The sequence below is a fragment of the Diabrotica undecimpunctata genome, chromosome 4 (assembly GCF_040954645.1).
Source record: "Diabrotica undecimpunctata isolate CICGRU chromosome 4, icDiaUnde3, whole genome shotgun sequence".
NCBI classification, from domain to species: Eukaryota; Metazoa; Arthropoda; class Insecta; order Coleoptera; family Chrysomelidae; genus Diabrotica; species Diabrotica undecimpunctata.
In genome coordinates, this window is record NC_092806.1 from 18,707,935 (window position 1) to 18,733,017 (window position 25,083).

General features: G+C 33.1%; 1 protein-coding gene across 1 annotated transcript in view; it reads left to right on the forward strand.

The window, feature by feature from the left end:
- Positions 1–1,224: 1,224 nt before the first annotated feature.
- LOC140438157 (uncharacterized) overlaps positions 1,225–25,083 on the forward strand; it is a 50,868-nt gene continuing 27,009 nt past the window's right edge. The window contains exons 1-6 of the mRNA XM_072527869.1: positions 1,225–1,545; positions 1,749–1,979; positions 6,876–7,332; positions 12,565–12,744; positions 19,847–20,009; positions 24,376–24,703. Of these exons, the coding sequence (XP_072383970.1) occupies positions 1,278–1,545; positions 1,749–1,979; positions 6,876–7,332; positions 12,565–12,744; positions 19,847–20,009; positions 24,376–24,703 (1,627 nt within the window). The 5' untranslated portion in view covers positions 1,225–1,277. The remainder of the gene's footprint in view (positions 1,546–1,748; positions 1,980–6,875; positions 7,333–12,564; positions 12,745–19,846; positions 20,010–24,375; positions 24,704–25,083) is intronic.

Sequence of the window (25,083 nt, forward strand, 5' to 3'; positions counted from 1 at the left end):
AGTCCTGGTATGCAATAACAAACTCGTTAATCATTTTCGACAACTTTTAGAATGATTAACGATAATAAGATTATCAGAAGAAAGTGTAACAATGTTGCGTTAAAAATATTATGCTCCAATGAGTTTGCAGAAATGCGGAAAACAAATTTACCAAAAAAGCTGTTGAGACACTCTTGAAAGGGCGATTTGGACAATAACTACAAAAGAACAACTTTGCGTGTTATCCAATTAAAACATTTATTATATCATCGAAGTTAATAATGAGGGGTAACTTTATGCCTGAATAAATAAACAGAAAATAATTTTCTACTATTAATAAAAGTTGTGTGGATTGAAGTCTTTACGGATGCTTAGCAGTATTAAGTAATCAAGATTTTTTAGTCCGCAGAAAATACCATTATTTCTTATTTAGGATGTACCTAACATTTTATTAACGAAGGATTAAAATAATACAATAACAATATTGTGACCTTTTTAAAACAAATAATGTCATATTACTTCAATTGTCAGAGATGAAAATTCCACTGCACCTCTAAAACGCATACGAATAAGCTGAATTTTGCTGAGAATGTCAATTTTGGGACTACAAAAAAGATACAACAAAGTTTGCCACTTCTACCCCTGGGCTTTCCCCGAAAACTCCCCTCGTAGGGGGCAAGAATGGAAAACATCTGTTTACCAAAAATCTGTTCGCCGTCAAACAAGAAATGTAACTGATAATTTTTAAACAAAACCGTTTACTAAAGTCAAAACCATGTATGAAGACTGGTTTCCTATTTAATTCTGATAACTTTATTACTAGTGGACCAATTAAGCGAAGATGTCTATTAAAACAACTTTGCTGCTCATCAGCGCTGCTCTAGAATACTACGGAATATAATTTTATCGTACTTTTACAGTGAATTTATTAACAAACACGCTTTAATAATTTTTGTTTAATTTCTTGTGCTGCATAATATCAGTTTACCAAAGTATCAAAGTTATGCTGTTACAAGAACGTAAAATATTATTATGAGAAAAATATGGTTCCATCCACATAAATATCATTAAAAAATGATAACCCAACCTAAATGACCAATGGGAAGGTCACGTGGTCGAAAAACCCGGTCCACTAGAAAGAGATGCAGGGACTGCTTTGCGTAAGTTTTCTCTTATTTGTATTATATGTCTATGGACATACTTTGCGATAAGGTTATGCAATCAGAGATAATAACTTTTGACAACTGTCATGTTAATTGACGTGACATGAACGGTGTTAATTACTTTTAATTCTAATTATGAATAAATGTACATTTTGTAAATGCTTTTTAGAAACCCCAGTTAATACAGTCTCGCAGAAAACCCCCAAACAAGAAGACAACAAAGGTAGTATACTCTCTAACCAAAATTACAATAAATCTTCTCAAAATTGGAAAAAATGGGTAAAGTTCCAAATGGAAAGCAACAAAACGTTCCGAAAAGGTGACATAATAAATCTAGAATCTGGTGAATTGATCATGAATACTGCTCAAGAATATCGAACAACATCTAACATATATTTCACAGGTATTTAATAAAAGTTCTTTTGTAAGATTTCTTTTAATACAGGTTAAGCAATCAGTGATAATAACTTTTGTTCTGATGACTGTAAACAATATGAGTATGAGTATATCCTAGTAATTGTCATCTGTCATTGACATTACATGAAAAGTGTTAATAACTTTTAATTCTAAATATGAATGAATGTAGATTTTGTAAATGCTTTTCAGAAGCGATAATTAATACAGCCTCACAGAAACCCTTCGGGGAAGAAGACAACAAACTTGATGACTCTAATCAAAGTTATAATAAATCTTCACAAAACTGGAAAAAATGGGGAAAGTTCCAAAAAGAAAACAACAAAACGTTCCGAAAAGACGACAGGCCGAATCCAGAATCTGGTGAATTGCTCGTGAATATTGCTGAAGAATATCGAACTGAAACTCAGATAAATTTCACAGGTATCTAATTAAAGTCCTTTTGTGAGATTTAAAATAGTTTGAATTTGATATGGATAGTATTGGATAATAATTATATATTTTATGGTATCATTGCATATTACGTATAATCATTTGATACATTAATAATTTTATTAAACATTATAATAGCACTAAAACTTATATTACATTAGGTACATGGATAATACATTATTAACCACATTATTTACTGAAATTGATGTGTATAAAAATGTTTTTCCGAAGCTTCTTAAATCTCTTCTCGTTTACGTTACTAACAAAAATGAAGATAATCTTTCTCGTAAAGAATTTAGATTTATCTGACAAAACACGAATTGGTAAGCAAGATTATTTTATTTATTTATTTATTTTACAATAAATTTGAGCAGGGGTCGCAAAACCCATATGCCCATGTGAATACAATGTTATATAGTGTGCAGTTAAATGGTTACATTACAATAGTTACATATTAAGCACTAACTAACTAAATAAAGTGAGAATGTGAGAAAGTGAGAAATAAACGTTAGAAGACTGAGTGAACAACATATAAAAGAGAAAACAATAGTGAACATCAAAGAAAATTTACAAAATATAGAGAAACTGAATAGAAATACTGATAACATAGACTAAAAATGGGAGAATATTAAACATGCCGTAATGCTGGCAGGGAGAGAAAATTTAACACCGAAAGAAGGGAAACATAAAGAATGGATGAATGAGGAAATACTACAGTTGATGTGTGAAAGAAGGGTACACAAAACAAATAATCCGATAAGATACAAAGAAACAGATAAACTGATAAAAAAGAAAATAAGAGAAGCTAGAGAAAGATGACTAAGTGAGCAATGCCAGGAGTTGGAACAACTGGAGCGAAAATATGACTTTTTTAATGTACACAAAAAGATTAAAGAAATGACAGGAAGGAGAAGAACAACACAGACAGGACAGATCAAAGATACAGATGGTTTACTCATAACAGATTTACAACAAAAAATGAATCGATGGACAGAATACATATCACAACTTTTTGATGACAAAGATAGACAAGAAATCTCAAACGAATATACAGATGATACAGGGCCTGATATAATCAGAGAAGAAATAGATTATGCAATCAAACAAGCGAAAAGTGGTAAGGCCCCCGGTCCTGATGAAATTCCCGTAGAACTGCTCAAACTTATGGACGATGAATCTATTAAAATACTCCTAGATCTATTTAACACAATATATAGAACTGGAATAATACCTAGGGAATGGCTCCGTTCGACCTTTATACTACTACTACTAACTAAATAAATAAAGTGAGAATGTGAGAAAGTGAGAAATAAACGTTAGAAGACTGAGTGAACAACATATAAAAGAGAAAACAATAGTGAACATCAAAGAAAATTTACAAAATATAGAGAAACTGCCAAAAAAGGCAAATACAAGGGAATGCAGCGAATATCGTACGATAGCTTTGATGAGTCATGCTCTAAAACTGTTCCTGAAAATAATCCATATATAGGAAATTAGACGTAGACATCAGTAACACTCAGATGGGATTCAGAAAAGGGCTGGGTACAAGGGAGGCTCTGTTTGCAATGAACGTTCTCTCACAGAGATGCTTAGACATGAACCAAGAAATTTACACCTGCTTTATTGATTTCGAAAAGGCCTTTGACAAAGTACAACATGAACCACTAAGACAAATTCTAATAAAGAAAAATATAGACAGCCGAGATATTCGAATTATATGCAACCTATATTGGAATCAAACAGCAAATGTGAAGGTTGAGGGTAGGCTAACAGAAGAAATTCAAATCCGTCGAGGAGTCCGGCAGGGATGCATCTTGTCGCCACTTTTATTTAATGTGTATAGTGAAGCTATTTGTGAACAAGCACTCGAGGAAGAAGATCTTGGTCTGATAATAAATGGTGAGACGATCAACAATATAAGGTATGCTGACGATACGGTTCTCCTAACGGGAAAGCTAGTAGAACTACAACATCTCGTTCAGTCTCAATATATACTGTAACAGTTACGGCTTGAAAATTAATTTAAAAAAAACTAAATTTATGGTAATCACGAAATCAAAGAACATCAGAGCTAATCTTGTAATAGACAATACAACGATTGAGCGTGTGTCCTGTTATAAATATCTAGGTGCTTGGATCACAGACGATACTGATCAAACAAAAGAGATTAGATGTAGAATAGAAATCGCTAGATCAGTCTTTAATAGAATGCGCAAACTCTTTTGCAATTGTGATATCAATATAAAGTTACGAATACGAATGCTGCGGTGTTATGTCTTTTCTACCCTGTTGTATGGAGTAGAGGCTTGGACACTAAAACAGCTGACCACAAAAAACATCGAAGCTTTCGAGATGTGGTACTATAGGCGCATTCTCAGAATATCATGGATGGACCGCGTCACTAACACGCAAGTACTCCAAACTTTAGACAAAAGATGCGAAATTCTAAATGAGATAAAAACTAGAAAGATGGAATACTTGAAGCACATTGTGAGAGGTGAAAAGTACGAACTTTTAAGAAATATCATGCAGGGCAAAATTAAGGGCAAAAGAAGTGTGGGAAGAAGAAAAATATCGTGGTTTCGTAATCTACGTGAATGGTTCGGGTGTAGTTCGATTGAACTTTTTAGGTGCGCTGCTAACAAAGTCGCAGTGGCCATGATGATTTCCAATCTCCGCTAGGAGTGGCACGAGAAGAAGAAGAAGAACTAAATAAATATACAAAAAGATATGTAATAGCAAGTGTTTAGTACAAATTAAATGTTCAACTATGGAGCAAATTGCCATCCAGTTTATTTTTGAAAATATTGAAAGATGGAGCATCTATGATTTCAGCCGGAAGGCTATTCCATATCGAGAACACTCGATTACAGAGAAAAAATTGTCTAGTTGTTGTTAAAAAAGTTTCGTTTTTAAACTTAAGTTTGTGGCCACGAAGACGCTGTCATTGTCTAGTATGTATAAACATATACCCCACATTTCCAAAGTTGAATTTTACTATCCGAAACGTAATAATTAAATCGCCTCGAAGTCGACGTTGTTCAAATGTAGTGAGATTGGCCATATTCAGTCTTTCTGTATACGTAGGTCTTGAGCGACCAAAAGACATCCTAGTGCACTGCCGCTGTACGTTTTCGAGAATATTACGATCGCGCACTAATACCGGACACCAAACAGTTTTGCAATATTCCGGAGCTGGACGAATGTACAGTTTATACAGATGAAGTGAGCTCATAAATGACACTTTCGCAAACGTTTTATTTAGTAGATATAATTTACTGTTAGCTTTTTTAGAAATATGCAAAATATGTTCCTACCAACTTAGATTGTTATTAATTATAACACCTAGATCATTATGTGATTTCACTGTTTTTAACACGCGCCCATTAATAGAGTAAGGAAGACACGGATTAGTTTTACCCATGTGAAGAACTTCACATTTGTTCACATTAAGAGGCAGCATCCAAGTAGAGCACCATTCCGATATGCAATCAAGGTCATCTTGTAGTAACTGGATATTTACGGAGGGATCGAAAAATAGCTTCGTGTCATCTTCATAGAAAGCTTCGCTGCATTTAATGTGAAATTGTAGATCACTTGAGTATGCTATGAATAAAAGTGAGTCCAAAACTTATCCTTGCGGTACCCCACTTAAAACCGTTTTCTCAACTGAGAAAGAGTCCCCAACTCTAACACAAAACTTTCTATCCGTTAAATACTCGTCGATCCGTCTCAGTAATTGACCACGGATACCAAGGTGTTCCAATTTATGTAATAGTCTTCGCTTTGGAACTCATTGCAATTTGGAATTCATTGACACACCAGAGAAGATTTGTCATTGTAGAACGTCCTTTGACAAAACCATGCTGCTGTTCTGGTATAACCAGTTCATTTTGCAGAAAATCAGAAATTGTCTCGGTAATAATAGATTTCATCTTAGATATTATAGGTGTTAAGCTAATAGGACGATAGTTATTAGGATTCAATTTGTTTCCTTTTTTAAAAATTAACTGTAGAGTTTAATAAAATTGAACAAATTATTTTCACTTTCCTATATTTTTGCATATATGTCATTTTTGGTACGTTTAGTCGATTCACTTAGCTTGAGAATATTTTGACAAAGTCATTGTGAGAAACGTATCCGATATCCATCCAAAACAAACCCAAACCTTACCTATAATAGAAGCCACAGTTAGAATGCAGTGTTGTTCCTACGGCGCGCAGCGATGCCGCTTATGTCGGCACAGTGGTAGGTGTGTGGTAGTTTGGCGATAGACTAAGAAATCAGGGCCGTACGCGCTTCGTTTCAAAAATCTTTACTCATTAATTTAACTGAGTTAAGTAAGAGAATAAACAAAAAAAAAAGAAATTAATTCTATAAAAAATGCCTGTTTACATAAATATCTAATACCTCGTAAATACTTCTCCTAATGACTCTATAATAATCTTTATTTTCCAAAGAACATATTTACAATAAAAGCTATTGAAAATTGATAAATATAGATAAGCGATCGATAATGAGTTTTTGATATATGTTACTTTTTTATACTATTTTTCTTCATATTATTGTTTAGTTCGACAATGTAACTCTCTTATTTATAAATGGATAATCTTCTACTCAACCGTGAGCAATTATTGTGTGCGCGTATATTCTAGTGCTATGATTCTTAAATCCGGTCCTGATGCGCCGCTCGAGGCAAACCGGCAACGTGGTCGGCCGTTCTCCCGTAAAAAATACATTGCCCATCTTACCTGCACTGCATTCTAATTGTTGCTTCTACTATGCCATCCTATATACCCATCCTAGTATTGTCATACCAAAGTCATTTACTTTATGTAAACTCTGAGTATGGATGAATGTAAATTTTTTTAAATTCTTTTTAGAAACACCAGCTTCACAGAACATTCTCGAACAAGAAGATAATAAACGTAATACACTAACGGATCAAGAATTTAAAGATCTTCCACAAGATGAGGAAAAATGGGAAAAGATCCGAGTCGAAACTACCAAGATGTTAGCCGAAAGACTTAATCGAGAACCTGGTGACTTACTCATGAATGTTGCTGAAGAATATAGACAAGTAAGACAAGAACAGATTCTGTTTGAAAATATGCAGATCAACGTCGACTTTGACAAATATAGAGGAAATCCCGCATTCTTTAACTTACCTCCAAGTTTCAAAGAGCATTGCAAATTGCAGTGTCAGAAAAAATGTTTGTGTCAAAATCCGATTTACTTCTCTGTACCTACCAACGCACAGAAAAATGAAATCCCTAAAATGAAATTCGCACGAACTTCAGAACGTGCATCCGATGAAAAAAATATATTGCCCAAAACCAGGTAATATTTTCATGGTACATTCTGGCTTTTATTTATGTCAGTAAAATATTATATGTAAGGGCCTGCGTAGCGCAAGCGGTACGATTCTTGCCTCGCATGCCGGTGGTCCGGAGTTCGAATCCTACCGCCGTAAAGAACAACTAGACATTTTTAAAAATGTCTATAGGCCCCAGGTCGACTCAGCCTGAATAAAATGAATACCTTGAGTAAAACCAGGGGTAATAATAGGCGGTTGAAGCGTAGCACTGGCCATGTTACCTTCCTTGTATACTGTAGGCCCTAGATATAGCAGACTACCCTGCTATACTCCCAAAGCCACGAGCGGTATGAAACGGGAGACTATTATATTAAATATTATATTTGTAAAAATATTTATGAACTCTAATATATTTATATTTATAATAGTCGCTAGCACCTATTTTGAACACAAGAACAACGAGTCAGATTGATCACATCTTAATAGATTAAAGGCATGGAATAGATGTAATAAACTGCAGAAGTTATAGAGGCGCAAACATAGACTCAAATCATTGCTAAGAATTTCAAATACCGGTAAAGAAAATAAAATGGATAGAAAAAAAACCGGAATGTGCAAAAGCTGAGAGATGCGACAATTGCAGAACGGTACTCGGAAAACATCACCAATAGGCTAAGGAATCAAAATGTAAATCAAGAAAGTCAGACAGATATAGACGTCTACTGGACCAGAATAAAGAAAGACTGAAGCAGCAGCGAAAGATAAAATAAGAACAGAAATTTTTGCCCGTAAAATCATTGGTTTCACGATAAATATAATAATACAACTTCTTCTTCTTCTTCAGTGCCTTATCCGGTCCGAATTTTGGCGATCATCAAGGCTATCATGGTTTTGTTGACTGCTCTGCGAAACAGCTCCGCTGAGGTCATCCCGGTCCTCTTCTACCAAATACTTTACCCTGCATAACGAGTTGAAGAATTCGATATTTTTCTTCGTTCCGCATCACGTGGCCAAAAAATGCAACAAAAGAAAAAAAAATGAAGCCTACAAAAAGATGCTTACCCAACGAACTAGAACAACTATAGAGAATTACCAGACAAATAGAAGAGAAGAAAAGAGGATACAAAAGAAAAAAATGAAACCACTTAAATAAGAAACTTGAATTAATTTAGAGCATTCTATAAAAATTTTAACATCAACAGAAAAGAATTCAAGTCAGCCCACAAAACAATGCAGAAGTCAGAATGGCGACCTATTAACAACAAGGAAAGGTGTATTAAATAGGTGGGTGGAATACTTAAACCAGACACTTAATATAAAGAAAGAAGAAGAAAACCTGGAAGACAAAACAGATGAGGTAAGGGGAACAGACGAGAGGGAGGAGGAACCACCAATAATTCCTGAAGTTAAGGATGCAGTTAAAAAACTAGCCAAAAACAAATCATCCTGAATAGATAATCTCCCAGCTGAACTATATCAAGAAGGTAGCTATGATGCCTTAATGGCATTACAGCAGTTTAAAAAAGAAATATGATCAAAATGACAAAAATCCCTCCACAATGATTAGAATATTGGAATACTTTGCACCATACACAAAAAAGTAGTTATCACTGAAGTTGTCATACAACTTTTTCTGCAACAATCTGAATGCCACCTCTCAAGTCCAAATGTGTCCTTTAATGTATGTAAATTAAGTTTATTGAAAATGTTTGTTTTAATAGTCCATTGATATAATATTACATTTTATCTAGTATAGTAGAAAATTAATAAAATTATTTTAATATTGTTTTACAAAAGAAGACGATTTCAGAGGCGGTGCTACACTGTGTAAGGCGGTACAGTTGTATTATACTAATATTTTAATTAGCTAATGTAAAGAAGCCAGAACCTATTACTTACTAATTGACTTTTAAGTACATCCTTCTTATTTTATGATTTGTCACAATTTATAAGAAATGACTCAACTATTAGTCTCCAAATTTTATTGGATAATGATTATTCCGATGGCTTGGCCGGTATTATCTACATCAGAATTTTATAGGAATTTAAACTTAAATACATTATTGGTATTTTTTGTGACATCTATGGTCATTAGCACAAGTTACGATTTACATGGTAATATATAAATTACAAATAATGTAGTTAACATTTAATATAAAGAGAAAATAATAAAAACATGTAACAACACATTTATATTTTGTTGAGCAGTTGACTTTTCTCGAGGAATTTGATAACCTTGTTGATTTGGTCTGTGCTGTTTAGGACCTCTTTGAAAGTGTACTGATATCGAGTTGTTGGCGTATTTTGGCACAAAAAGGGTATTCGATAAGTATGTGTCTGATTTGGAGATTTGTATTGCAGTGCTGACGTTTTGGTTGTGGAGATGATGTCATCAGGTAGCCATGAGTTAGACGGGTATGTCCTATACGCAATCTCCGTATGATTGTCATATTTTTTCGAGATAAACTGGGATAGGTAAGTAGCTTCACTGAGGGTTTAATTTCATGCAGCGCTGAAGTAACTGTATTCTAGTCAATCTGCCAGGTGGATAGATTAAGCTTCTTCAGTCTAGCTTTGAGATCGTTGCAAATTTGTATATTGATAATGGTGTCCGTGGATGATGCGTCTTTTTGCCGCTAATTGACAGATGTATTTTGGTTTATAAAAAATTGATATGTGTCATGAATATCTTGAACGATAGGATGGTGGGTGGATTTAGCATTAATGGAGTGTATAGAGGAAAGTGAATCAGAGCATATGTCTATGTGTGTATTTGGATATTTTTGGGCATATTTGAAAGCATGTGAGATAGCTAGTAGTTCACCAGCGTGGATACTACACCAACGAGAAATTTTAGAGTTCGATAGGCTGTTGTACAGTGGTTACAGAATATCCAACACCACTTTCAGTCTTTGACGCGTCAGTGTAAAGAACTATGTTATATTTATTTTTGTTTATAAGTTTTAGAAAGAGAATTCTTAATGTACTAATACTGGTATCTTCCTTGTTAAATTTGGTGAGGGAAATATCATCATGTGGGAGTATATTGGTCCAATAGGGATTATTGGAGAATGGTAGAATTCTGGTTTTAGACAAATTTTTAACTTTTAGTAACGGCTGTAGAAGACTAGGAATAGGATGTATAATTAAGTTACATGGAGGGTTGTTATGGGTTTGGTGAAGAAGGGGAGAAGAAGGTTTTCTCGCCTAAGCCATAGAGGAGGTCCATTAGCTTCACAGTAAAGACTTTCTGCCAGACTAGAACTGAATGCTCCAAGACATAGACGAATAGCCGTGTTATGTACTGTATTAAGTGAATTTAAAATTGATTTAGTTCCAGACATATAGACGAAACATTCATCGTCGAGCTTGTAGCAGATTAGTGATCTGTAAACTTTCAGTAACGTAGTTTCTTCCGCGCCCCAATGATAATGTGAGAGTGTTTTGATTATATTTAACCTTTTTAGGCAAACTCCTTTAAGTTCCTGTATGTGTTGTTTCCAGGTTAATCTTGAATCAAATATCAGCACTAATATTTTGCAATTATCAACAACCGGTAATTTGAAGTTGTTTATAGCGATTTGAGGATGAAGAGAACTCATTTTTCTGCTAAATTTAATAACTTTGGATTTAGAGTGGAAGAGGGTAAATCCTAGAGAAGCTACTTTGTTTAGTAGGTCATTTACTCCTAATTGTAGAATTTTACTAGTAGTTGCGTTGGATTTACCATGACAGTACATTATTAAGCCATCGGCATATAATACGCATTTGATTGGTGGAGCTATATTTTCGCTTAACTTGCTAAAGGATGTGCTTAAAACTGAACCTTGAGGAACATCATCATGTTGGATGTGTGGAGAAAAGCGGAAGTTATTGACAGAAACCCTAAACGATCTAGATATTAGGAAGTTTTTGATAAATGCGTATATGTTACCAGTAAGGTTACAATCAGAAAGTTTGTCAAGGATTACGTTTCTAGAGATAATATCAAATGCGTCTTCTATATCAAAGATAGTTGCTATCAAATCTTGCTTGCTTGTAAAAAACTTTACATTGAAGTGAAAACTTCTGTTATAAGTGGAATATATTTAACTAAAAATTAAATCAAAAAATCCAAATGGATCACAATAGTTGATTTTGTTCAGAACGAACGTTTTTGGTCTTACAAGACCATCTTCAGTGAAAGAAGTACTTGCCTATATAACCTCATCACCAAGCAGAGAGTGGATTTAAATTAAATTTACATACCTACTCAAAAGTATAAAAACAAATAAATCTATTTTACAAAATATAACAACATGGAAATTATCGAAAGATAAATCTATTTTATATTAAATAATGATAAACAGTAACACAATTAATATTTGGTTCAAGCCCCATTATTGTCAATAGAACTTTACAATCTTCTATCCATAGATGTCACCAATATTTTCATGTAATATTCAACAAGCCTCTCCCATGCTTGCTCAATTGCTTCCCATAGTTTAATTCTATTTCGTGGTCCAAGGTATCTTTCATTTAATTTCTTTGTCAACTCTGCCCACATATTTTCGAAATGGTTAAGGTCTGGACTCTGGGAAGACCGCGGAAGAATATTGACATGAATTTCTTCCAAAAATTCTACTCGTATGCACCAGGCAATTATCATGTTGGAAGATATTTTGTTAATTTTTCTTTTATATGAGAACAAACGCCCGAGCCTTCAGCACTTATCCATCCCCATATGTTGACCTAGAATCCTTTTCATCGGAAAATGCAACGTTAGACCAAAAGTTGCCTTCACGGTTTATGAATTCATTACAAAATGCAACTCGTATCCTCTTATGGTCCTCAGTCAGAAAAGGTTTCCTTGCAGCTGCACAATTTATCAAATCACTTGCTTTAATACTTCTACATACAGTACGAATGCTACCCAGAAACGCTGTCTCTTCGCTAGTTTTTCGAATTGTGGTAAAAGAAGCTTCTCTGAGATAATCTACTAACACCTCATCTTATTGCTATGTGGAGATATTCTGTCCTATTGAACCTATCTAAACGTACTATAGAGCAGCGCTTTCCAAATTTATTCGTCCTGTGACGCCCTTGGGACTTTGCTATTTTTTTGTGACGCCTCCTTAACCCAACTCCCAATAATATTTACTAATATTAGTATGAGCCTAGTAACAGGTTATAGTTATAACAAAAACATTATTTGAACATTTTTCCGTAGTATTGTCGACATTCACATCGATATTCATTAATCATTTATATTTTAGAAATATATTTACGCTTTGGAAAAGGAACTCATACAGAAAAATGGTATTGGAAAATATTTCAATAAAATTAAAAAACTTGAGACCTCATCGTTCAGATATAAGGATATTTATAGAAGAAGACAATCAAGCAAAACAAGAAAGTACAGATGAATTAAAATCTGGTGAAAAGCATGGGGAAAGGTAATTTATCTTATTTCTACATTTTTTGTCGCCCACTTGTTGGCTATTTCTTGGAAGTTTTTTAACAGTTTATTTCCTATCTTATGAGTCGGAGGATTGGTAGGAACTTTGTCTTCATTTACAGCTTATTTTTCAGTCAAGTATTTGGTGCATTATTATTTTGTTTGTTAGCCTGGTTGGTAATACTTTTCTATGTTGTACAGTATAATGTGAAATATATATAGAGTTTTTACACTAAATCTATTCGCTATTATGCAAGTTCCGAAGAGCGACATCTGCGACAGTGTTGGCACTATTAATATTTAAGTCTTATATTAGCTGCAAATAAAGAGACAAACTTATTTATTTAATACAATAATTTTTGTAATATGTATTATCAATAATTAACTTTTTGAAAATTTTTTAATTGATTTTTAGAATTGTAAAAATTAGAATTCGACTGGATTTTTAACTGTATATTTTTTAAGTTTAGATTTCATTATTTGACATTTAAAATTGAGGTTATGAGGTTATTAAAAGGTAAACATTGTATGTAGTAAATAAAATTAATTATTAAATTGCAGTATTACTATTAATATGGATGCAATAATAAAAACTTGATTCCAGAAAATAAATCATAAAATAGCTTTTTAACCAACTATCATATCCACTGGAAAATACAATTAATAATTGCGTATCATATCACTAGTTTGGAGCGACATTAACGCCCGAATTCATAATGACAACCTAAAGTACACTTTAACTAATGTTCATTTTAGACTAAATTGAACAAACTTGAACCAACATAATTATTATTGAAATTTACTCTTTAAAGTGAATTTTTTTTTTTTTTTTTATTTAAAGAAATAAAGTCGCATCCACCCAAAGGTTATTAGCGACATTCCTGTAACATTTGTAATAATATTAAATTTAACATTTGTAATAATCAATCATTGTAACAATTAATTACAATTTGTGAACAATAAAACATTTGTAACAATTAATTAAGTTAAATTTTGTGTAACATATTTATACATTGTAAGTAACCTAATAAATTGTTCGGAACTAAACTTTTGTTGAGGAGTGCTTTTAGGTTATTTGGCAAATTTTAAAACTGTCTTTGATTTACGTATTTAGGACAGTCTATCAAGAAGTGCTTTATACTGTCTACTGTATTGCATGTTTCGCATTTTGGAGGTTCATTATTTGTGAAGAGACAGGCATGAGTATACCTACAGTGTCCAAGTCGTAGATGTGGAATAATAGTTTGGCATCTTCTACTTCTGGCTGTGGACTTCCATGAAAAAATATCACTTTTGATGGTTCTGAGTTTCGAACTAGAGTCATTCCACTCCCGATTCCACGCACTTAACACCTTATTTTTGAAATAATCTTTTAGATCGCCTGCGATACTCCGACACTGTGTTTCTGATGTGTCACTGGTGATAGCGTTACGCGCACTAGTATCTGCTTCTTCATTCCCTTCTATGCCTATATGAGATGGTATTCATAGGAAGTGGACTCTTCTGAAATTTTCTCAATGGGGTGTTTAGGGTATACATTTTGCATAGCTTTGACTGCGCTGAGAGAGTCAGAAAGGACTAGACAACAAGGGATGTTTTTAATTAATGTTGGCTTAACTGAGATGTGTCACTTTCAGCTTCCGATGCCTCACTGTTAATATAATTATGGATTTTTTTCATTATAAACCTGAATTTACGTTTTATAGATCTTTCTTTTAAATGAGGATAAACTTGACTGAGCATATGGGACAAAGCTGATAGGTCTGTGGTATATTCTTTAATTGTGGTTATAGGATCTGCTGACCCCATGATATTCATTAGGAGCATGTTAAGTTGATCAACGTTTAGAGGGAAAGATAGAGGGTGATTTTCTATGAAGTTTTTAGCAGGGTCAAGTAAGAGAGAAAATGAGCATTCAGAAGTGCTTGCTGAACTAATTTTAGCTTTTTTAGATTTTGCTTGGACTTTAGGTGGTGGAAAAATGTTACGTTCTTCTGAAGATGGATCTGCTTCAGGTGAAATAATTTCATCAAAGTTTCTTTTTGGTTGATTAATTATGTGACTGTCCTTATTTGATGAGTCTACTTTGTTCGGTATCTCCGGGATATTGGAAATAGACATTTGTTCACACTGAGAAGGGTTCGTGTCATTGGATGCTTGCAAGGATATATTTGTTGCGCTGGATACCGATGCTTCGTTGTTTTGGTTGGGGTTTATTTGAGCTAGTGGTTCGGAGCACTGTGAAGCGATGTGTCCTGGCTTCTTGCATCTAAAGCAAACTAAACTGTCTTGAGAAATGAATATTCTATATGTCGTGTTGTCAAAAACAAGAGTAAATGACTCTGGTAGTATTAGATTGTGAGGACTGATATAGATTTGTCTTCGGAAACTAAGGATGTGATTGTACTCAGGCATAGAAGAACTTATTTTAAGGAAGGTCATGGGAGAGACAGGAACTATGCCGATTTTTTGTAACTCACTGATTAGCAAGTCGTGCGGTATTGAAGGACATACGCCGGAGAGTACAAGTCGTTCCGCTGGTGTAACTAACCTTCTTGCTCTGACAATTTCACCTTGTATTTCTATTTGACCGTGATTATTCATAAAATCGTCCACTATTTGTTTATTGGATAAATACATACATATGCGATTATTAGATAATCTAGAAGAGAAGATTATATTTTTCGGTTGAATTATATTTCCAAGTGGGAGAAGGTACTCTTGAATTTTTTTGTTTTCTAAGGCACTAAAGATAATTGCTTGGGACTTTAATGGAAATTGCACTCTCGACGCTGCCGAAGAGTATGACTGTGACGTGTTTATTCGATTTTGATGGTCTTGTATTGTAGAACTGTTGTGTGATTCCATGTTTGAATTCATTTCGATAAACGTTTGTGAAAAGTAAGTCCGACTCTGTACAACTGCTAAAACAGCTATATCGGTCTTTACTAAAAGCGGTTTTTTGCTGGTAAAACTGGATTTGTTTATTGACAACAATAACAAATAATTGCAATTTGCTGACTTTAATACTAATTTAACTGGATATTATGTAAGGAGTTTGTACACTTACAGTTTATTTCAATATATCACTAAGGTTCACAATTTATAACTTACATTAAACTTTGTTAATGTTAAAAATATTCGGAGCCCATATTGAATACAACATTATAATTATCGATGCAGAACCGAACTCTAAAGTGAACTTTATATTATTGAAATTTACACTTAAAGGTAACTGTAATTTAATGTTCACGTCAAACATATTACGAAATCGGGCGTAAGAATGCAGAATTTGGGTTATGTTACTAACTTCTGCTTTATATTGATATAAATTCACTTTTCTCGTTACATTAATTTGTGCTTAGAAGTTGGAAGCCAATAGAACTTGAATTTACTATTTTTTGTTGTATTTTTACATTTTATAGCACAGCATTTGCGAAATCCTATTTTCTTCAATAACTACTTATGAAATATGCTAACAAAGTTGCAAGATTTCACCGATGCAAGCGCACGATCGTTTCTCGTATTCCCTCCAAGTATTTACACACAGCGAATATATGTATTTCAACAAAACAATTCCAGACCACTGTCTTTTTTTTTAGTTAACAGTATCTCATTACAACACATATAAGCCTACGCTCCTTGATCTAATTTATTTTTTTCTTCTTGAAGAGCAATTAAAGAGGTTGTTGTTGTTTTCTTGAAGAGTAAGGCTCCTTTTTTATTTTATCTTTATTTGTGAATGTCTTACCTTTGCCAGTATGATTTCTGGATCTTCTTCTAACTACCTTAGTTTTACATCATCTAGCTAAAATTATTCCTCTAAAATCCAACAGTTCTATTTCTTGTCACTTCTCTTTGATCCGACTCTCTTAATTTCCATGTTAATATGTTGGAATTGTTTTTACCTTTTCTGCGTACTCTCATCAATTACAAATATTTCAAACGTTGTTTACGGATTTTTTTAATCTCAAATTATTTTTGGAATAATATTTAGTAACAGTTTCTTCCATTTTTTCATTTCCTAATTTCCATTTTGATTTTAGACCATTGGATAAACTATTGACATTTTTTTAGAGGCTAGCTATATTATACAGGGTGAGTAATGAGGAACTTTACATTCTTCTACCATATGTAGAGTCCCTCAGGGAGCATATCATGTGGCCACTAAAAAATGTCAACTCCTCTTCTTTATTAATTAACAGGGTGATTTGTGTAATTGACCATTTATTTCATTTTACTGTAGTGTTTATACGGCTCTTTTGATTTTTTTAATTTTTGCATGATACAGTACACTACTATCAAGCATTCGACTGGTATTAGCTAAACTAAAAAATTCCAGGACTGGCTTTGGAAAAATTAATTTAGGGATTCGTATTAAATATTACACCCTGTATAATTTTTTTTAAAAATGCAATAAGTGATTTTCAAACTACATAAATAGCCAATGAAAACGACATATGCGACAATGTTGTCGCACTTTTATTAAATTTTTAGTGAACGATCAAATCTTACCAAAAATAGAACAACCATAATGAAGTATCAAATTATAAGGTATTAATTTAAACAAATGTTATAAATTTCAAACATTTTAATTAAAATGAGTTCCTACAACATAATCTAATACGTAGAAAATTAACATCTTTACTGTCACTTTGTATTATCTCTATGATAGAATCAATTGTTTTTCAATTTTAAATTTTTACTCATAGATCGTATTGGTGCATTATTTTCGATAAATAATAAATTAAATTGATTAAAAAGTCAAACCTCTTGTGTGTGTTAGTTTTTGTTAATTGTAAATGATTAAAATTTTATGTCAAATAATAATACATTGCATCAACTGTACTAAATAAAAATAAATCTAAAAAAGTTTAAAATGAAGGTTGGCGTTGACCGTTTGACGTTTCTTGATATTTTATACCCATTGTCATTATTGTCATTATCAATTGTTATTTATGTGTACAAGAATACATATTTCTTCTGTCATATCTACGTTAAGTACATTGTGTTAGTTTTGGTAGAGCTTTTGTTACTTTCGTTCAAAATGCCACATCAGTTTTCGACCACAGAATATGCAGACATAATATTTGTTTATGGATTCTGTAATGGGAATGGTAGAGCTGCTAGTAGAGAATATCGCAGGAGATTTCCTAATCGTCGAACTCCCAATCATCCAACATTTGGGTCAGTTTTTAATTATTTGCGAGAAAATGGCACTTTTCCTAGTGAAACAACAGAGCGACATGTAGATGAAGCGCAGGAAGATGACATTATGGACGCCGTTACTATGAACCCTACAATAAGCACTAGACAAGTAAGTCGAGAACTCAATGTTACTCAATCAAAAGTAAGTAGAGTCTTACAAAAAAATAATCTATACCCATATCACATTCAAATAGTTCAGCGACTACATGCTGGAGATGAGATCGATAGGTTGGAATTTTGTAGATGGATTAACAATAATCGACCAACGCTATACAGGACACTATTTACAGATGAAGCCCAATTTAACAGAGACGGGATAAATAATTTACGAAATTCACATGTGTGGGCAGAAGAAAATCCCCATGCTATTCGAGAACGTCGTTCTCAGTTAAGGTTTTCGGTTAATGTGTGGATTGCTGTCATAAATAACCAATTAGTAGGTCCTCACTTTTTTGATGGTCCTTTAACAGGGCAGGTCTATTTGAACTTTCTACAAAATATTTTGCCGAATTTGCTTGCCAACGCGAACGTTGCTATCCGAGGGATGTATTTTCAGCATGATGGGGCATCCCCACACTTTTTACTGGCAGTGAGACAACATCTCAATAATGTTTATGGCAACAGGTGGATAGGACGTGCAGGTCCTATTTCGTGGCCTTCAAGATCCCCTGATTTCAATCCCGTTGATTATCATATTTGGGGACGATTGAAGCAACTAGTTTACGCAGTGAATATTAATAACCGACAACAATTAATTGATAAATTTATACATTGTTGTAATACTATTAGGAACGATCGCCAGAGTATCCGTAATTCAATACGTCAATTAACAATTCGGCAACAAAAATGTGTACAGGCTGCAGGGTTCCATTTCGAAAATCTATTTTGAATTATTTTTATTTTGTTACCATTATTGTATCTTTTCCAGTTCTAATTTATGGGTTTATCATAACTATGTACATATTTTTAGTTTTTTTTTTAAATTGTTCTTCGTTATTGTTAGTAGTTACTGTTTTTTGTTGTGCAGTGACTCAGTTTATCATTTCAATTAAAATGTTTGAAATTTATACCATTTGTTTAAATTAATTACCTTATAATTTGATACTTCATTATGGTTGTTCTATTTTTGGTAAGATTTGATCGTTCATTAAAAATTTAATAAAAGTGCGACAACATTGTCGCATATGTCGTTTTCATTGGCTATTTATGTAGTTTGAAAATCACTTATTGCATTTAAAAAAAAATTTATACAGGGTGTAATATTTAATACGAATCCCTAAATTAATTTTTCCAAAGCCAGTCCTGGAATTTTTTAGTTTAGCTAATACCAGTCGAATGCTTGATAGTAGTGTACTGTATCATGCAAAAATTAAAAAAATCAAATGAGCCGTATAAACACTACAGTAAAATGAAATAAATGGTCAATTACACAAATCACCCTGTTAATTAATAAAGAAGAGGAGTTGACATTTTTTAGTGGCCACATGATATGCTCCCTGAGGGACTCTACATATGGTAGAAGTATGTAAAGTTCCTCATGACTCACCCTGTATAACTAGTAAAACAATATTGAAATTTTACTCAATACTATATTTATTTCTTTTCCTAGTACCATGTCCGATGATCAAAGGTATAATATTACGTTCGCTATGATAATTTTGTTTGAGGCAGTTCAGAATTGATCAGCGGATATCCTGTAGTACTATCATCTGAAATTTCGGAGCTAGGATGTTCTTTGGGCCGGGCATCTTTTTCCAGCAATCTTGCCCTTATTATAAGTTTTTGAAGGTTACACTCTTCTGGATGTTTTACCACATGCCAGAAATATGTCAACTTTCAAATCTTTATTCTTTAATACTGTCAATTGTTTTTAATTATTTTTAATTATCTAGACATTTGGAAGATTCCTTTGAGGCCTCAACTTTAGAAAAATTAACAGATTTTAAGGTAAAGAAATTAGAAGAGACATTTTATGATCCTAATAATGAGAAGGTAAACTTTTTAATAAATGGCAATAGAATTACTGAACATGTGATAAAACAAGGTACAATGAAGGTAATGTATCATTTTATTTTCTGGAATCTATCATCATCATCAATTGTCGCTACAGAATTCGTGAACCATGTCCTGCCTCAAAACATTCTTTCATCCTTTCCCTAATAATACATAAACGTAATAGTCCAGGCGAGATTTGTCTCAAAGCAGACCGTGATTAACGTTTTCCATTGGAGTCTATTTTTTTTCTGCAATCAGTTCAAAATATACCTTGTATCAATCAATAATCATGATATACGCCAGTTGCAAACCTTATGCTTAATTTTTTATTTTACAAAATCTGAAAAAAATCGAAAATTTCTGCTTTTTGCGCCTATATTTTTGCCTACATCTAGAGATATTGCTCCTACAAAACAAAATTATAAAAGGTAAAAGTTTCGTTTTTTAATAATAATAATTCAGAAAAAAAAAGAGTTTTTTAAATGGTTTTGAGCCTGAGCAGGTTTTACTATCTTGATTGTTATTAAAAAATATTAGTTGCAAATTTAAAAAAGATTGCGTGAAAATCTGCATTTATGTCAAGCATGAGTTCTAATTATTTTCTGCACTGCAATGGTCAGATATAAAAATATTGAGCTAAATAAGCAAATAGAAGAAGTTGAACAACATATGGAATCTTTGGAATCTCCAGGAATTTTAGATGCAGCTTCAGATAAAAAAGAGAAGAGAAAAATGTAGCATCACGTACTTACAAATTTATATCCAAGGCCACAAGTTGCTTCTGTCGGAGAGAGATGGGCGTGGTTCTTTCAAACATATATAAAACTGTATTATTTTAGAACTTAGTACTATTAGTAGCTATCAGTACAATATTCACACAACCAAACTTATATGGAATCACTCAGTATTTCTTACTAATAATAAGAAATGTATGACAACTTTTTTTGCAGATAAGAGATAAAGGTTTTTGTTGGAAATACGATTCATTATCTACAAAATTTGATCAAGTATACATTGAAAAATTTTATTATTTTTGTCAAGTTGTGAAACCAAGACGTCAGAGTAAAGTTAAGTTTGTGTTCAGAAAAGGTAATATACCCTACGTAGGTTTGTCAGATGTTTAGAGGGGAAGAATTGTTGCTCTTGTTGAGCAGGGAATGTCACAAAGGTAAATTTTAGCTACGCTACACGTTTCGCAGAGCGTTATTTCAAAAACATATGCAAGATTTTTAGCATTGGGTACACTCAAGAACAGGCCTAGAGAGAGTCGTCGTAGAGTAACTAGTGATCGACAAGATCGGTTTTTAGGTCAAATAGCGAGAAGAAATCCAACTTCTTCTCATTCGGAGCTCCAAAGGCAACTTTTGCAGACTACAGGTATTGACATTTCACTTGAAACAGTACGAAAGAGACTTCATTCCCAAAATTTATTTAGCAGGAGGCAGTTGAGGGTTCCCGAGTTATCCAGACAGAACAAAATTGATCGGTTGAATTGGTGTCTGGAACACCAGAACTGGACAAATGAAGATTGGCAAAACGTCTTTTTTAAATGAAACCAGAATTGGCTTGAAATCAGATGACCGTCGAATTCGGATTTTAAGAGGTCGAGGCAGACAAGCTAGACTGAAAACTGCCAGATCCATTCCAAAATATAAAGGAGGAACTGTAATGTTTTGGGAAGGTATTATGATGGGAGAAAAAAATACCTTTACGTCCCTTACGGCAAATTTTTACGGGTCGCCGGTATGTCGATTTGATACTAGAACCCATAGTTAGGCTGTGGCTAGGTGCAGTGGGAAATATTTTCCTTTTTATACACGATAATGCCCCTCCACATACCAGCAGACTTGTCACAGACTTTCTGGAAACTGAAGATGTCACTGTTCTGAGCTGGCCTGCCTGCTCACCTGATATAAATTCCATTGAGCATGTGTGGAACCTCATTAAAAGAAGGATTAGAACTCGAAGGGATAATCCAGGTAATGCGGATCAGCTCATTCAAGCCGCTCTAAAGGAATGGGCAAACTTACCTCAAGAACAAGTTGACGATTTGATTAGAAGCATTCCCCGTCGGATTGAAGCTTGTATTAGAGCTAGAGGTGGCAACACTGACTATTAAAATGAACAACAAGACTGTATCTTTCTTTAGTCAACCATTGCAATGTTTTCATTTGTTCGTGTTTTTCTGCGTTTTTGTTAATTTCAAGCATTTCTATCATTTTTTGATTGTTTTTTTTTGATAGTAATTAAACTGGTTTAGCATAAAATGTAGTTCATTTTCCATTAAAAAAAACTTAGTAATACTTTACAAAATCGGAAATACTGGGTGATTCCATATAAGTTTGGTTGTGTGTATTCCTTTTCTTCACTTAGAACAGTTTTGGTTCTCTCCTTTTTTATATATAAAACTGACCCAGTGCGAACAAAACGATTTACAAACGCTCTTGCGTTTGGCTTCCTCGTTCAGGATATCGCTCTTTACTTGCTATCCATTTTCAGGACTTACTAAGTCCTGAAATGGTTTTAAAATCTCTTTGTGTGTCACAAACCTATCATTCATGGATTGTATAATTTCATCAAAAAAGGGGATAAAAACAAATCTTCTGTAATATTCTTCTGGCATGAATGCTGGTACAATATTTCTCTTTGTTTGATAAATTACTGTCCTTGGAAGAGACATATTAATAACAAATTCATTGCAAAGGGCTGATACTAGCCCAAAAATATTGGCAAAAGTTTCTTCTGTGTTTTTTTTTTAACTAATGATTCCTTCTCTTTTTGTCTGCAGATTCAACATCTAAACGGAGGTCTACACGTCACAGTCTCACACAATAATTATTATTAAATTAATTATTGTGTATTTATACTGTAGCATTCTTAAATTCCTTGTTATATATTGAAATCCCCTCGTATATGTATTAAAACACCGAAGACTATTCTTTGAATTCCTCTTTGCGTCGCCGAGTTGATATAGACACATTTTTAGAGTTTGTTTATATACCACGGACGCATATTCTTTGGTATTTTTCTTTGATTTAAGCCGCTCGATATTGCGCTTCAAATAAACATCTATTTTGATCGCTGAGAAGGTTTTACCGGAAAGATAATTGCGCTGAGGCGTTGTCAAGAGCGGACTTCAGTGTTAGTCCAAATTTGACGTCAAATTTGTAATGTTTTTTGTTTTTCGTCCCTTTTCATGGAAATTATGTAGTGTATTTTGGCAGTTATTGGTTCAGTTACAGTTTTAAGTGAGGTTTTGAAAGATATCCACATGTTCCAGTTACTTGTTTTTTAAGACGCCCAGTTTAAAGTTTGTATCTAGTGGCCCAATTTCAACCTCAAATTTGTATGTTCCTATGAAGCCGTTTCAGAATACCTTTTCATAGTAAGCTTAGTTCTACCTCAAAAAATTCCAGTGAAGTCTAGTTTCCACCCCCAAAAGTAATTTAGTGAAATCAAGGTAACTTTTGTATTTAAATTTTAAAGGAAAAATAAACATTTTTATTAATAATTGCTTTCATAATTTAAAAAGATAATTTTTTATTTGTAATAATTTATTTCTGCTATAAATTATATCCCAGTAACAATAGTGAGTTTTGTAGTATCTCCAACTCCCAGAGTTTGTAAACGGATAGGGCATAGTAAGTGTTTCTCTTTGGTATTTTTGTATTTATTTTTGTGACTATTAATATAATATTTTTGTATCGTCTATTTTTGTAACTGGTTGTGGTGAGACAACAACAAATGTTTAATTTTTTTTTCTAAACCATTTTGTTTATTTCTTTTAACTAACTCTGTAACCCCTTTTTTGAGTTTCATTTAAAAAGATCAATTTTTCATTTCTAATAATTATTTCAATAGTTACAACTAGTTGTTGTAATCCTTACAAAAAGTTTTCCTCGAAGCGGCGTCCTTATTTCAAATAGCTAGAGGACCTTCTTGTGTTTTGTCCATTTGTCCCAAAGACTCATGTAAGTACCCTCATTTGTTTCATTTTTTGTAGTTGCCCCAATCTAACCCCCTTTCCATTCACTTATCCACGATACAGCTACTCCAAATAAACCCTGAGAGCCGTTCGCAACAGTTTCATTTATTTTGCTTGCACTATCTCCACTGCAATAGTTTCTGTCCCCAATTTTTAACCCCCTATAATAATACCCTATGTGGTAGGCAAAATAATTCGTTACAATACAATAAAATTATTGTATTCTATATAATTAAAGTGGTAATTTAATTATTAAATTAGCGTTTTGGATTTTTTTATATTGTGTGTGAAAGACCAGTTACATTTTCCTACTATTCTTTATATATTTTTTACTTTATATGTCCTAGGGGGTTTTAACCCCCAAACTCCCCCCTGGGTGTGCCACAAATCTTCACACAAAAATGGAGCAATTTGAAAATTATATGTTATTTTCCTTTATAGATAAGAGTTATATGTGATTCAGGAGAAATACCTAAATTACCCATAATCAATTACTTGAAGTTTGAAAATAAAGGAAACTTTACCCTCAGAATATATTTTTCAATATACGAAAAATACAGAACATTTCGAGATATAACACCGGTAGTCCCAAAAGCGTCGTCGCCCTTTTATTTTGATAGAAGAGAACTTCTTTTATTGCCTGGTGAATCTCTAGATTTTCCGATATGGTTTAAACCTATTCAGACGGGAAATTTTAACGAAACTTGGCAGATAACTACGTCGCCTCAATTTTTTGATGAATCCTTTCTATTACTTATTATTCTTCAAGGTACAGTATATATTTTCCAGTAGCATTGTTTGTTTGAATTCATACCTGTTTATTAATTTGAAAGCGGTAATAAGGCGATTAGAAATTAATTCCCTGTCAACTATTTTTAATATATAAGAATATAATGATAATACCACAGAATACACCATCCCGTTGGTATGCTATAATTCTGTGATAATACCTTATTTTCGAATACTTTCTTTAATGACTTTGTGATTTACGTCATTATACTTCTTCTTATTCTTCTTCTTCCTCTTCATAAGCAACATTTGGCAATGACAGTGACAGTATGTAAATAATAAGTATTTATATATAATATGCTTTAAGAGTGGTATCAGTTTATTAGGAGCCAGCTATATCTATATATTGTCCATGTTTAT